General features: G+C 39.7%; 1 protein-coding gene across 1 annotated transcript; it reads right to left on the bottom strand.

The window, feature by feature from the left end:
- lrig2 (leucine-rich repeats and immunoglobulin-like domains 2) lies at positions 1 to 15,623 on the bottom strand. The gene is made up of 18 exons (XM_035661923.1): positions 14,970 to 15,623; positions 14,051 to 14,125; positions 13,397 to 13,531; positions 12,803 to 12,946; positions 12,479 to 12,622; positions 12,126 to 12,269; positions 11,670 to 11,813; positions 10,130 to 10,210; positions 9,728 to 9,799; positions 9,460 to 9,528; positions 7,839 to 8,002; positions 7,310 to 7,621; positions 6,701 to 6,982; positions 5,823 to 6,263; positions 5,493 to 5,645; positions 4,518 to 4,658; positions 3,455 to 3,712; positions 1 to 2,842 (listed from the first exon to the last, which is right to left on the bottom strand). The coding sequence occupies exons 1-18, from the start codon at positions 15,155 to 15,157 to the stop codon at positions 2,610 to 2,612; spliced, it is 3,180 nt and encodes a 1,059-aa protein (XP_035517816.1). The 5' UTR covers positions 15,158 to 15,623; the 3' UTR covers positions 1 to 2,609.
- Between the last annotated feature and the right edge of the window lie 326 nt (positions 15,624 to 15,949).

The raw sequence follows: 15,949 nt of genomic DNA, 5'->3' as shown, positions 1-15,949 counted from the left end.
TTATCAGAATTCATGTTTAATGTTTGAGAAATGGCTACGTAACAAAAAGGCTCTTTAGACATGCTTTACAGAATGTACAGGCAAACAAGGTCCAAAACAAAATAATACTACTAAAAACAAAATGCAAAACTTCAACAATACAAAAAAGCAGCATTGGATATCGCCAGAGCAGTTACTGCTGAACTTTGGTATAAAGTCATAAAAGGACGTTCAGAGAATAAAACAATACAAATGCAAATAATGTTACACTGTGTTGGCAGAAAATATTGACAACATGTAGCTCCATTAGAATTACTTCTCACTGCTCAAAAAAGGGCATGAAGTTGACCTCGGCCAAGAAAACATCAAGAAACAACAAAAAAACTGCTTCCACTGAAGCAAGCGAGTGTGTCAAAATTCAGAAGAACTTCCTAGGTAATGCCAAATTCAGAGGGAAAGGCTTGGAATGTGCTAATGTGGCAATCAAAGGCATGATTAGCAAAATAAAGTGTGTGCCACTGAGGAGGTGGCTGTGTACCGATACCATTTGCTGCTCAACACGTACACGCAGTCGATTTTGAGAAATTATTGATAAAAAGTAACGCAACACTTTGTGACATTACATTGAAAATGTAGCATCAAGCTACACCATCACAAATTTTCAACTCACCATTATTGAATTTTAGTGTCTGAACTCTGCACCGCTACAAAAGAGGACATTACAAAGCCTTTCTTGGTCAAAAATAAAAGAGCAGAATGTAGCAGATTATCAACGAAACGGACATGACAATAACAAAAATAAACTTTCAACTTTTTGTCAGACATATCCATGAAGAACGAGTAAGATATACACTCAGCTGCCAGTTTATTAGTTACACCTAGCTAAAACTCATGTAGTCTAATGCAGAGAGGGGTTTCTGTTATTAAATCTACCCTCATTGATATAAATGGCGTGGATGAAATACCAGAAACGCCAGTCAGTATAATGCAATACAATCTTCCAAAAAGACCATACAGTTGAATCAACACCTCTTAAAAACCTTTATGAAGGTTTATTGCACAACTGTTTAATCATACTGCATTAGTTTGAGTTAGGTGAACCCAATAAACTGGTGTAATCTGCTAAATATACTGAGCAAATGTGAGTTTTCTGAGTCCCAAACAAAGCCAATCACATCTGAGCTCCCAAGTGCAATAATTAAGGCAATTAACCTGATAAAAACAAGAGCGCATTCTTTTACACAAGAAGCATTTTCATTTTTAAAACCACAGCTGACATTTAGAAACAGTACAGTTTGATGAAACTGTTTGTTTACTGTATTTTATGAGGAAAACAAAACCCAAATGTGTTCATCTCGTTACCTGAACCAACAGGTAAAACAGGGACAATAAAGGCTTAAAATGAATAAGCTTAAAATTACTGCAGCAATATGTCGCAAACCTCTCTGCATATGGACTAGGACATGGAATTTAATAGATTACTATCCTTATGTACACATACATGTATAAAATAATACAATACATTCTCATTTTTCACAGTCCCAAGTGAAAACCTAGGCAATCAATATCTACGGAAGGATCATGAACTTTCTGAGATAAAAGTGTGACGATAAATCCTCACAATTCAAAACGGCATGCACACTGCATAATAAAGTTGACCACCATTAAATTAAGTGCCTGTAAGATATGATAAAAGGGAAAACAAATCAGTGCATATTGTACATATAACCCATAACGTCACCTGATCGAGGTTACTGAGAATGCTTGTTTAAAAAAAGGCCATCCAATAGACAACCATTAGAAAATAGCCAGCAAAACAATGATTGTCACATGTGCAAAAAATTGTACGCTTTCTCCCCAAACTGCTCATGATAACAAAGACATAAAATGCATTTGACATAGGACAAAAAGATAAAGATGATATAGGATATATTCATATATATTCATAATATACACCACTTTTTGGTGTCACTGTCTCTGGGATTTGCATAACAGGATACCAGATAGCATAGTTTTGAGTAAGTCGGGATGGCTGTGGGAATTTAGGACGTATGTTTTCAATGTTCCTTCCTATATCAACAACCACAACCTGCTGGTCAGGGAACTACAATTGTCCCCTGTTTTAAACCCCCTTTTCCCCACCTGGGAATACGTGGTTTGTTATTTCTACCAAAGTCATGTAAGCTGCTCCAACAGGTATCTATCAGGAATGATGAGACAAGGTTCAGCCCCACAGCAGCAGGACGGAAGAGAGCTTTTAAAGACTTAACCATGTCTCGGCGTTGTCTCGTGGCAGCATCCGACATGGCTCTTTAAAGCATACATTCATAGCTTTCTCTGGAAAGAGAACAAAGAAGAGTGGAGGATGTGGGAGAAATTGGGTCCTGCAGAGGTGGAGGTGTCAAGGAGGAGGTCACTTTAATCACCGCAGTCCATTTCTCCAGCCTGACACAGCAGTCTTTCCACAGTGGAGAACAGTAGCATGTCCTCTTGAGTGAAAGGGGAGTGTAAACATACAAGAGAGCATCTTTGGCAGAATGTGAGGAGTCTCTTTGGAGGTAGTGGGTGAAGAGGGGTGGTGGGTGCAGCAACGAGGAATCAGAGGCAGAACGTGGGTGGATTTTAAGGACCTATGTGGGAGCAGGATGCTCCTGCGGGTTAGTCCTATTAGAGGCACTTCTGTGGTCCTGTGTGCATTGGCTGGGAAAACAGTCCACCTCTGCGCCACTCTGTTCCTCGGCCCCGTCGGCACTGGAGGTCAGAGGAGGTGTCCTGTGTACAGTCACTGGGTGCTGGGATGCGTCTGGTTGGGGTTTTAATGACGGATCGCCGCCTTCTCCCCAGAAGCACCTGCTAAGAGAATCTGCAAAGACAATAATATCTTTAGATTGTAAAGTATTGGTTAAACAAAAATAGCAATTTGAAGATATTCCTTTACACAGAACTTGTGATTGGTATTTTTCATTTTTTGACATTTTAAAGAACAAATAAAAAGTAAGTGATAGATTGTTTGGTAGTTAAAATAGTCATTAAAATTGACTTTTTAATGACTGATAAAAAAACATTTAAGTAGTTTATTTTTAGTTTGTTTACAGTTACAGTTGTTTCTCATCTAATTTCATCAGAGTTTAATAATGTTAGCTGCAAATACTGCCTCTATGAATCTAAACAGATCTGGAAGACTGATATCTCTAATAAAGAAGATCTTGTGTTTACCAGTTCACTGAGAAATGTCTCATCTGTAAAATACTGGCTTCAGTAATCAATGACCTCAGTGTGTATACCGTATATAAAAAGGTAAGCTAAAAGTAAACAAAAAAATATAACTGCCACAAAAAAATATATTTCTACAATTTTTTCCCCTTTTCAGTAGCTTCAGGATGGTGTTACCCATAAACACCTCAGTGGGTAGGACTTGATATTTTGCACCTAGGAAAAAAGGATGGTGTTGGACTTTAAAGTTTCCAAGTCTCACCGTAGTCTGGGGGAGTGTGGCTGCTCAACGTTTTATCATGTGAGGTGAGAAAGTCACAGTCCTGGTTGCTAATGAGGCTCTCCAATGTTGTCTCCTTGTGCTGGGCATGCTCACTGAAGCTCTCCTTCAGGCCTGGTAGAGTTTTGTCCAGCAGGTCATCCTCTCCCAGATAGGTGTAGGGGCAGTACTCCCGTGTGCGAGAGTAGATGTTGGCGTTGTCGTAGCAGTCGGAGCAAATGACCAGCGAACCTGCACCACCTGGCAAGAGAGAATAAGTGTCTTGGTAAGTGTTACTTTCCATACGTTTGCTTTTCAAACCTTTTCTAGACCTTGGTTTTATTTGGAGCCTCAGTCTGTGTGATTTAAGCTGAGAGTAGCTGTTAAAAGGCCTCATGTACACTTATCAACTGATTGCTAACGATTACTATACTTATACTATCACCGTTTATTGATTTATTTGTTTCAGAATAGGAAAAACGTTTTACAAAGTACAATCAAAAGACCTGGAATTACAGTTAAAATTAAATTTTCTGTTTTACACTGTTGATCTACACATAGCATCCTAAAACCAGATATAACTATTAATTATTTTATTTTTTATTATTTTACCTCTTTTTAAAATGTATTTCAAAATTTCAGCAGTTTGGCACTTTGAGCTGTTTTTTTTTTTAAATGAAAGGTGTTATATAAATAAAGTTTAGTATTATTACATGTGTTGAACATATTTGGTGGTTACACTATATGTCCATCATCATATGAATCTATGCTGGTACTGCTGCAACTGGAGCATGCATTTTCTCTTATTTCATTTGCTCAAATATTATTATATTAAAATGAAATGGAAATATATACACCTTCAACCTGAGACCTTGTTACACCTTAATGTGAAGACATCTACATATTTACAAGACAAGGTGAAAGGACTAGTGAAAAGCATAGATATATTAGTACCTAAACCTAGAAAAACACACATGAACACTAAGAATGAAGGAAAAAATATAATCTTTCAAAATAAATAAATAAAAAAAAAACACATAACTGATTGTTTGCTGACGACACTAACCTGTGGGGAGTCCAGATAATCCTTCACGGGGCTCTCCAGGGTGGAAGCTGCTGCGACCAGTGAACAGAGAGCCAACCCTGCAATGCAGCATGCTATTCCCCTCAGTTTCCACCTCGCTGCCCGTGTCTCCATAACACACACCTGGGACATACATGATAATTAATCAGTGTCTCATTTCAGCAAATATCTGATCCAAAAACACAAAAGCAGAGACAAGAACCTAATGGGCATGGGAGTGTTGACAACCTCCTGAAAAGAGCATCTGAGAAGCTATATCTTATTTAAATACAGAAATGTGATGTTTTAGTTTGTTTTGCATGTCAGAATTTGCCCAGACAGACAACGGGAAGGGCGGTAGTGTATCTTTGTGATGTTGACACAAGAAACTTTAGTTTCTTGTCATCACAATGCTTATATAACTCAACTCATTACATAGAAACTCGCAAGACTATGATGTGGAAATATGATCTATAATCAGCAGATATAAGTCAGTCTCTATTGGACATTACTTTATGTCTTCATCAAAAGTCACTACATTGTAAACTAATGAATCACTGACTACCACAGGACTCCATTAGTAGCTATTGTTACATTACTGAATTATTAAAATGACCTAAATCTAATAGGCACATGTGTGTAAAACTAGCTGTTTAAGAGACAAGAAAAAGCACAGTACACATATGTATATGAATAATAAAGGGATATTACAGAAAGTGGTTACTGGGTTCTAGCTGCAGGAAGCACCAATGTCATTTTCTGCTGATGCAAAGTGTGTGCCGTGATGACAGCAGAGACTTTATATGTGCAGTTCATAGATGATTACTGATTAAGAATTGTGTGTGCTTAAGTCTTGCAAGCAAACCATACACGTTATATCATGATCACGACATAATTATCTTGTCATCTTGATAAAAGGTTTGTGTTAGAGAGTCAAATATGGTGTAATTCACAAAATCTCAAAGGACGACTGCTCACCATCTGTGCCCTTATGTACGTATCCATTGGAAAGAGGAGGCATGAGCTGCTGGTGGCTGCCAGCCTCAGAATTACTGTAGCCTTCCTGCGGCTCTGACAAGGTACCCTGAGAGGACAGGTAGCTGGGGATGTCTGCTGGCAAATTCATCTCATCTGGAACAGACGGACATATTTTGTTACACGGTATAGAGTTCTGTGAAACGGTCTTATCCTCACAACAAAGTGCCATCCCCATAGACGCATTTTAAGGTTTCCCTACAGCCATACCCTCTACTGAAACTTCAAAATAGGCACATTTATCACAGATGGCTGTGTGTCTTAAATGCTGACCTGTGTTGGTGATACTGTAGTCCTCACTCTTCCTGCGCATGTGATAGATGACAATGACCCACACCAGGGAGGTTCCAACCACACAGCACACCACCACAATCACCACGATGCCCACAGTGGTCCAGCCGTCCTGATCATATCCTGTGCCGGTATCACAGTTTGGTGATGGTGAGACACTCAGGTAGATGTGGCCACGTTCTGTTCCCAGAGTATTAGACATGATGCAGGTATATTTCCCAGCATCAGCAGAACCAGCATCAACTATGATAAGGAGCTGGTTGGCTGCAGCAAAAAAGTGGCGCTCTGTGAGGACCAGAGGCCCGTCATCTTTGGTCCAGTTGAGACGTGGGGCTGGGCTGCCGCCAGCTATACACTGAAGCACTGCAGTTTCACCACGGGCCACTGTTCGGTCTTCCAGCGGTCGCATGAAGGATGGAGTTTCTGGAAGAGGATTAATTGATTTTTAATTTAATAAGGATGTCAAACTGTTCAGATGGATTTGTATGAGGTCAAGTTTGTTATCTTGTGTTGTATGTTTTAGTACTTTAAAAGCCTTAAACACAAATGTTGAGTTATTGATGCTATACCAGCACAAAGCTTAAATAAAATCTAAGAAGCACAGTTATTAAGAAATGTAATCACACAGTTTGTCAGAGACAGTCCATTCAGCCAGATTGAAGTATTTTCCATGGACACGGTATAATAAGGTTTGTGTTTACATCATGACTAGTTAAAATTACAGAGTAGGAAACACAGCTAGGGTGTGTAATGAGTGACAGACATAAATAAGCAGCTAATTTTAGCAGAGTGACTCATCTAAAACGACCCAGTAGTAAAACATCAGTAATGTGCTCTGTTAATCAGGTGGGGGGGCTCACCTAGGACAGTGAGAGTGGCGTTTGCAGACAGGCTGCCAGCTGCATTTTGAGCAGTGCAGCTGTATACTCCCATGTCTTCTGTCTTCACGTTAGCAATGAAGAAGATGTCATCATCAGGCATCACATGCATCCTGCGCTCTCGGGCAGCAGGGAAGTCAGTGCCTCCGTCCTTCTGCCAAGCAATTTGGGGTGATGGATGGCCTTCAGCAGCACACTCCAGCCTGGCCATGGTCCCAGTCCGGATCGTCAGATCCATGGGAGTCTTAAGAAAGGATGGCAGCTCTGAAAGATACACGTTAGAAAGTCAAGGGTGGGCCAGAAAAGTAGAGACATATCTGTGTCAGGCAGAGATCAAACAGCAGTTGCAAATAAATCTTAGCGTTCTGTCATCTTGAATTCTAAAGCACAAAATCTTAGGAAACAAACAAACAATACAACTGTACTAGAAACATTATAAATGATGTAAAATAAAGCTGCACCAGAACTATGAGTTTAGTATACTGGCAAGACCAGCACCTCACTGTTTAAAGAAAGTAAGACTGCAGAGCAAGAGAAAAACATGAACCCCACTGACAGCCATCAATCACATTCTTTGACAGAAATCCTCACCATTGACAGTAAGCTTGGCCCTGTTGGAATAATTGGAGCCGAAGTGATTGGAGACCACACACTGGTAGCGCCCCTCATCAGTGAAGTTGACGTTGAGGAGGTGAAGCACAGTGGTGTAGATCAGCTCTCCCTCCTGGTACCTGGCATAGTTTTGCACTTCTGCATCATACAGCACCTCTCCATCCTTCCGCCAAGCTGTGGTCATTGGCGAATCACTGCTGCTGGAAGCAACACAGCTCAGAGTCACATTGTTCCCCCGCAGTGCCACAGACGTCTCTGGGTGAGTTGTGATATGAGGCTTGGGGAAGTCATCTGTGGAAGAGCAGAGACACAGAAAGTGTGAAACAACTGTATTTATTAAACTTGCTATGTGGAAAATAACCAACAACACATTTCAGCAATTTAAAAACGTCCCAAAATTGAAACTCAATTGTCTTTTACACCAAAAACCATTTTCCACTGTGTTCACTGAAGAGTATCTATATTGGATCAGACTGGGAACAGCATAAAACGAGAGAACGATACTGACCACAAACAAACTCTTCCGGGCTGATGGACAGGACGTTGCGTCCAAGAAGGCTGGCAGGATGAGCACAGACAGCGGTGACAGACTGCTGGAACTGGCTGTCAGTCAGCCAAGGCCCAAGCCACTGCATGTGGCAGTCACACAGCAGGCTGCTCGTGTTCAGGACACTGAGAACAGAAAGGTAATGAAGAAAGCATGACATGAGTAATCATACAATTAGTTTGAAATAATCAAACTACTGTAGAGATAAAAGGATGAGATGAACCCACTGAACAAATGAATATGAATTTGGGATTTCCTGGATTTGTTTGTGAACATTTCAGAAAGTGATTTAGGATTTGACATTTCAGCAAAGCAAACTTGCATTTACTTACTTGAAATGAAGGTTAATTTACCTGAATAATTTAAAGAGGGCTGTTATCTACTCCGAGAACATAGCGGTAAGTCCAGTGCTGCTTGAGTAACAGTGAGCATGCAAGCAAGAGTAGCTGTATTTTACTTTAACAAATGAAAACAGAGCTCTGTCAGCTCTGTAATGATGAGTGATGATTTCTTGATAAAACAACCTTCATATGAACCCCGAAGGTAAGTCTTGTTGATAAACCTAACAGTGACTTTATAAGACTTTAATGCCACCCTAAGGCAATTTTTGTATTAGCTCAGATATATAAAAATACAATCCTGCGAGACAACTAAAAACACAAACATAATACAAACAATGATACACCGACGTAAAAATACACCAGGGTTCTCATTTTCAGACCAGTCAGCAGGAGACATCAAAAAGTCAACCAACCATGGGAACCCGAATTACAGTTAAAATGATCTTAATCAAGACAGGAAAATTGATTAATTGCTGACAACACCTCCGGAACCATGTTTTAATACACTTCATCCTAAAATAAATCTTAATTACATGGGTGTTGCCATTATATTCCTCTAGCTAAGTTATCAGGCAAAGCCACTTTATCCACTCGCCAAGCAAATAGTGCTATATTCTATTAAAGCAGCAGACTAATTAATAACAGGATATGACTGCTATCATGATACACTTTCTGTGTTTGACAGCTGTTGGGGCATTTCGTTAGCCACTGCTTGAGAGACACTCCTAAAATGGGCTGATCAAAACCTCAAAAAAAGGTGACAGACTTAACATTTCCATTGTATTTCCTCACAGGCAGGAGAGAGAGCAGTTCTAACGAAGTGGAAAATCATGCTGCAACTCAAAAGCTGAATCAGAAATCTCTGCTTGTCCAACTCGGCCAATAAATGTCCAGTTTTAGTAAGATAACAATCGACTGACTCAGCAACACATATTTTTAAACGTCACCTTCAAAAGAAAAATTGGGCTCAAAAATTAAAGTCCCAAAGCATTAAGTTACAGAGTTCCTTTATCTATTCATTACTAGTAGGTCAACTTGTTAACATCTTCTTCAAACAACAATATAATGCCAATTTAAAATGCTAATCATGTCTTTTGATTGCAGTGTTGCTTAATCATTATAATTAGTTTTTAATGAAAGCATTAATGACAAATCTGTCTAAGAAACAATATTATTACAGGGACAAGCTGGCTTCCAAATGTGCTTATGAGAGCTGTAAGATTCATTTTGTGTCTACTCACAACACTTTGAGCTTCGTATGGGACAACGCCTCAGGGTGTATCGACATGATGCCATTCTTGCTGAGGTCCCTGCAGAGGAGAAAATATGGATCAGACACACCTATGATGTGATTTGATCAAAATGGCATCCCATTTCACAAGCATAAGACAACATCACAGTGGTAATAAAAGCCTTGTGCTATCTTTAATCATTCAACGATAACAACAGATCCTGTTGAGACACAAATACAAGTGTGTGGAGAAACAAGGGTGCAATGGCTTTACTCACAGGTGCTCCAGCTCATCCAAGCCCTCAAACGCTTTCTTAGTGATTGATTTGATTTTGTTCCGCTGTAGGATTCTGGAAAATAAAAAGATTTCAAATGATGTTCAGTAAAACGGTTGCCACAAAACCTGCTGCTAGGCAGAATTTTATTGCACACTGGAACCACTGTGTCAGCAGCTTTCGTTAAATGAAGACATCTGATCAGCCTTTCAGTGCAACTTGGAATAAACCTGAGGGACAAAATAAAAACAAACAGTACAAACAGACCTATGCAAATAAAACTTTACACCGTAATCAGAAAAGACTGATACAGAATTTAAAATGCAACTGCTTTATTTGTCTAAACGAAAGATATTTTACAAATGTGTATATATTCCTGATTTATGTATGCATGAGTGTCCTTACAGTGTGTTCAGCTTCTTCATTCCATCAAACACACCAATGGAGTCTTCAATGGCCCAGGAGATTTCATTATTACGGATATCTCTGAAAAACAAAGAGTCATATTTTAGATATTAAACATTCTCTACAGAGACTGGAGATGTAATGACTTCCCCTGCAAAGATTTTTTTTTTTTTAGACCACAGAGAGGGCACATTATCTCCACTGTGGCTGTCAGTAGCAGTGACTCTCACTTAGGAGACTAACAATCTGAGACACCATACTTCCACTGTGTGTCACAGTTCGCTGCCCCTGCTGTTCTGATGAGGGGAAATTAATTGGCTCTGTTTAGCACTGGGACAGTTCATGGGTCCACTGGAAACCAAGAGAGGCCTTGTGTTTACAGGATGGGTCATGGGCTCTTTTGTTTCTCTTTCCTCATGCCTGGCTACCTCTGAAAGAACATCAGCACTCTCCAATTCCCCTCTCCCATGCAAGCTCCCAGGATGGTCAAGCTCCCAAATATGAACCTCTTCTCCCAGCAGCTCAGTGGCTTAAGTGGAACTCTGTGTGGCAAATAAGGAGTTCACAACTTCTTCTCTTCTCAACGTTTCTTAGCTCACAGATAAATGTGTGATGAAGAGGACATGCTTGCTCATTAGGCTATTCTGAGCCATAGCTACACAGTATTTTCAACGCTTTTGTGATGGCATTAATATGGTTCAGAAGGGTCATCTAATATTCTGCAAGCATACAAATACTTTGGATGGAATAATAATATCTTCATTTATATAGGGGTAAAAGCAGCAAACGTCTGCCATATTTGAACCGAGTAATTTATTTAGGGCTGCTGTGTTAGTTGATACGCTCAGTAGACACCGAAATGTTGAGCACACCATACGGTGATATTATATTATCCCTGCTTAATGAAATATTAAAAAGCAAACAAACTCAAATCCCAGAGTAGGAGTCTTGCTCTACCCACACCGACAAAAGGTTTGATAAACCTTCATCTCCTGGCCTCTGGCTCAGCTACAGTGTAGAGACTACCTCTCCCCCGCACAATATTACAACAACCGACGACATGAGCTATTGCCTCCAAAATATTCAATTAAGGAATATGTGATTTCACGTGTTTGCGCACACATTTCATCTCATTTGAAATCAGCACAATGCCCACAGTGAATGGCAGGACAGGGGACATGAAACCAAGAGAACAGGATTCTAGGGAAATTACACATTGGGCGGTTGGATCTAAGGCTAAACAGATGACTATTGACAGGCAGGATTAAAACGCAATAAAGACTAAAGAGGATGCAGACTTAAAATACTGGCAAATTCCACTGTTGTTTCTCTTAACTATTTAGGAAGTGTACAGTATTCAAGACAGGACAAGAACTACATATCAAGAGTGAAACAAACAGACCTACTGTAGTCAGCAGCCTTCATGAGAATGCACAGAGCCAAGAACAATTCAGGAAGGGGTTATATTTTGCATACTAAGCTTCATTAAACCTGTTAGATCAAATATGTGACATAGATTTCTTTAAGACGGAGCACTTACAGCGTGCGCAGACTTGCCAGGCCGCTGAATACTCCCTCTCCCAAATGGCTGATTGAGTTTTCCCCCAGGTTCAGGCTCTCCAGGAGACCTAATCCTACGAAAGCCGTCTCCTCAAGTCTAGTCAGATGATTGAAGGACAAGTCTCTGTGCAGAACAACCGCAAAAAAAAGATTAGTTCAAACTATTTTCATATTAACAGCAGTCTTGTATGTTAATGTAACTCCACAATCAAGAATGAGACTCCAAAATGAGACAGTTTCATAAATTAGTTTAAAAAAAAGGTATCCAGTACATCCACTGGAGGCAATACGGCACTGAATCAGCTCCAGACACCCAACAGTACTGCAACAAGATAACAGTAATTCCTCTGAGCACCGAGGATGAATTTCAGAGCCCAGGGCTGATGAAAGAAAGTGAGGACTCTTAGGATTTTAGCTATGAAGCAAACACACTCACAGTTCCTCTAGCCTTTGGCAAAACTCCCAGGCGTCTGGTCGGATGATGCCGACAGTATTCTGGCTGACCCGCAGGACTCGCAGCATGCGCAGGCCATACAGCCAACCTTTGTTGACCTCGGTTAGGTTATTGTGCTCCAGCTCTCTGAGACACAGATGGGAAAAACAAAATGGTATTAACAAAAACAAATTGATTTGTTTACATGACATTGAGAGGTTTTTTTTTCCTGCTTTAGGGCTTTCCTCTCCTAACTTGGTGCATTTACAAACTTCTCTACAGCTACTTTAAAAGGTTTTAAACTGTGTATACTGTTGAATCCTTGAATAAGTGTTAGAAGGAGAGTGTGTCCTCACAGTTCTTCAATGTTGTTAAGCCCAAAAAAGGCTCCATCCATGAGCTTAGTGATCCCGTTCCTCTGCATCTTCAGTGACCGCAGTGAGTCCATTCCTTTGAATGTCAGACTGTCCACTATCTTGATCTTGTTACGCTTCATTTCGCTAAAATGAGAGCAAGCATCAGTTTTTATCAATAAAGTGCATTCGTAAAAACAAAACTGGATTCACGTTAAATTCACTCAACAAAGTCAGAGTTTGTACAACAGAATATAAATCAACAGATTTAGACCATTCATTTTTTTGGCTAATTATTTGAGTTGTTTACTTGCATAGAATACTTACAGGAACTGAAGCTGTGGAAGTTTGAAGACTTTGGATGGCAGCACAACTAATCTGTTCCTGTTCAGTTTCAGCACCAGCAGGGAGCTGGAGATGTTTTCAAAGCAGCCAGGCTCGAGGACGCTGATCTTGTTATTACTCAAATTCCTATGAGATAAAAAAGCATAAACATCAGAGCCAAAATCAGCAAGGAGAAACTGTCTGCTCTGCAGTTACACCTATTCTGTATGTGAATATCCACAGAAGGAGGCATCACAAAGCCAGCTGGTCTAAGATGTTTTTTCTTACCACAAACTGATCAAAACAAAGTATTTGGTGCTCTGCTTGAATATATGCTCTGTAATACTTTAAACGGCCAAAAATGCTGTCAATTTACTTCTTACACCACTAGTTACAATACAAACATGCTTGTCATTAACAATAAACCAGTTTACAAATCATTAGATTACAGAAAAACATTAGATCTCACCCTAAACAGCCTTGGATGTATGAACCCTTAGTGCTTTCAGTTTGATTTTACATTCAACCTGCACTGTCAGGCTGTTCTTGCAGAAAATGGTTAAATGAAGATGTTTTAAATAAACAGTGTCTGCTTACAGATATTTCAGCTGCATGGAAGGGAAGGAGCCAACTTTGAGCTCAGAGATAGAGTTGGATGTCAGGTCCAGTGTCTCCAAGGAAACGTAGGGCTGCAGCTGGTGCATCATCAGCTCGGAGATCCGATTGTGTACTCTGAATCGCATACAAATAATCATGTATTAGTTTTCAAAGTGATAATAGTACTAGTTATGAAGAGAAACCATGTCTATGGCAAAATCATTTCAACATGGTGAAGTACACATACGTGTGTTAATATGTAGAGAAGAAAAAAAGAAAAATGTTTAGTAAAACAAGACATAATAAGGCATCAAAACCTTGAAAATGTTCAATTCTTCCAACACGATCTCTTACAGAAAACTAGATCTTTGGTTGTTGTTGTTGAGAAATTTATTAACAAGTCATTTCATTCTTTGGGAAATAGAATTATGGAAAGAAAATACATCACCCCAAAAGACACGCACTCTGATTCAAAAACTGAAAATCTGAATTTAAGGTAATCAGAGCAGGTAGCAGTACAGACAGAAAATGTTTGTCTTTAACATAAAAAGGAGACATACCTCTACATAACAAAATATATGGTATACTTTAAAGCAATTTGTTTTGAGTAGTGATGGGAGAGGCAAGAAAACCTGAAGGGAATTGTATACTTACAATGACAGTGAGGTGATATTTGAGGAAACATCTCCAAGAAAAGGAAGAACAGTCAGCTCGTTGTGATTCATGGTGCTGTAATGAAATTCAACATAACATTAGCATCATAATTAAAAAGACTGCTAAATAAAATCTGCAGGAATAACTGAAATGGGCTAAATAAATGATTAAGATTAACCTCCTTTGAGTCAGTCAGGTCATGAATTATACTAATCCTTCCCAAATGTAATAGAAACTCTAAGCAACTGACTTTAAGTCCACCACGGCGTGATACATGAAAATTATCATTTCAATATTTTGTCGAAAGAAGTCATGAATAACTTAATGTCATTTTGTACGGCTATTGCATTAGACTGAATTGTTTTTACTGAAACTGGCAACTGAGTGTAAATCATGTTTTACAGTGACAGGATAAATGAGTTTGGGTGTGATGATGAATCGTTTTAACTCTGCCACTGTTGTCTTCGTAATGAAAATAAGGAAAATTTGCATAATGTCAATTCAATTTTGAATTTAATGTACGAGCTTTATTGCCAAAGCAAACAGATATTAAGCATTATAAAAAAAACAATAATAATAATAATAATAATAATAATAATAAAAAGGTGTGAATGAAATATAACCTTAACAAGCAAACCAACCACAAATAAATAACAACAACAGTCAATTTAAACATGAAAAAACAAGTATTTAATTTGGTGTTGTTTCACTGGTTGTCTCTCAGGTTGTGGCAAAAGTTCAAATAATTAGCTACCAAAGTACAGCAATATTATATATCACATGTCCGAAAACAAACACAGTCTTATCAAGTGGCTATAAAACATCTAAATGGGGTTTCTTGGCATGTTTTGGTGCACCTCGTTGGGCACCAGAACAGGACCAAGTTAAACACACTGAGTCTATCCGGTTGTGTACTTACACTTGGGTTATCCCCTCTGGTGGGTCCTGGGGAGCCATCGACAGCCTTTTCCTGTTGCAGTCCAGAATATGGACCTCATCTTGTCCCTCTGGACACGAGCAAGGAGCCGGACAAGCACCGAGAGCCCAGGCACTCAAACTCAACAGCATGAAGACAAGGGCCGAGGGAATGGGCCAACCTTCCGCCATTTTAAACGACCTCCTCCTGAAGGCTACGTAGCTACGTGGCTAACTCGCTCAACTGGCACGTTAACAGTTACAAAACCACCATCAAATTGTTCTTTCCTGCGATTGTACAGCAGTCAAACGTGCACACGCTTCGGGTTTACAGTGCCATGGGCCCAGGCGGAACTGTAAAATACAGTTTTTTGCCAACTTGCGTGATGCATCCCAGCAGAGATTTCTCCCCTTCTTCCCAGTGCCTGGAATTCCTTCCCTACCGCTAGCTCACTGCTGACAGGATTTGGTCCCACAAATACACCCCTTTTCTCCAGACGACATCGGTTTAACCGGCCTTTGGTTATATTGAACCAAGTGAAATGTGTGTCCCTGCTCAGACCGACTGTTTACAGTGTCTTAACGGTGATTTTCTCCGTCTTTCAATCCCCGAAAGAACAACAAAGCCCCTTGAGTTGATGACATAGGATATCCTACATCCCGCCCCTCTCCAGCATACATCCTGCTATTCTATTGGTCCGTGCGTGTGCCTGTCAAACATTCGCAGTGATTTGATTGGCTCTCAGTCCCAGTCTGTTTTTGCGGTAGCCTCTACTGTACACAGTAAAAAAGTTTTACAGAACTGCTCTTGTATACATTTATGTCACATCCTTGTGGTTATTGCTGGTAATTTCCGCTTTGAGCCTTTTAGGAGTTTCATATTGTATTGTGTCGTTTGTTTTGTCGTGTCACTTATGGTTATTTCACGTGTAAAAGCGCATTAAAAAAAAATCTAATTACCCATTTTAAATTCAGAGTCCTACG

Source organism: Morone saxatilis, unplaced genomic scaffold (assembly GCF_004916995.1).
Source record: "Morone saxatilis isolate NCDOM2014 unplaced genomic scaffold, NCSU_SB_2.0 Contig18, whole genome shotgun sequence".
In the NCBI taxonomy this organism is placed as follows: domain Eukaryota; kingdom Metazoa; phylum Chordata; class Actinopteri; family Moronidae; genus Morone; species Morone saxatilis.
Note: the sequence above shows the minus strand (reverse complement) of the source record. Positions and strands in the feature narration are given on the sequence as shown.

Bases quoted from the DNA above. Each gene is read 5' to 3' on its own strand.
- lrig2 (XM_035661923.1), bottom strand. From the start codon at position 15,157: ATGGCGGAAGGTTGGCCCATTCCCTCGGCCCTTGTCTTCATGCTGTTG. The intron at 13,532-14,050 runs GTAAGTATACAA...TATGCGATTCAG, and splicing joins AATATCACCTCACTGTCATT to AGTACACAATCGGATCTCCG. The intron at 9,800-10,129 runs GTAAGGACACTC...TTTATTTTCCAG, and splicing joins ATGAAGAAGCTGAACACACT to AATCCTACAGCGGAACAAAA.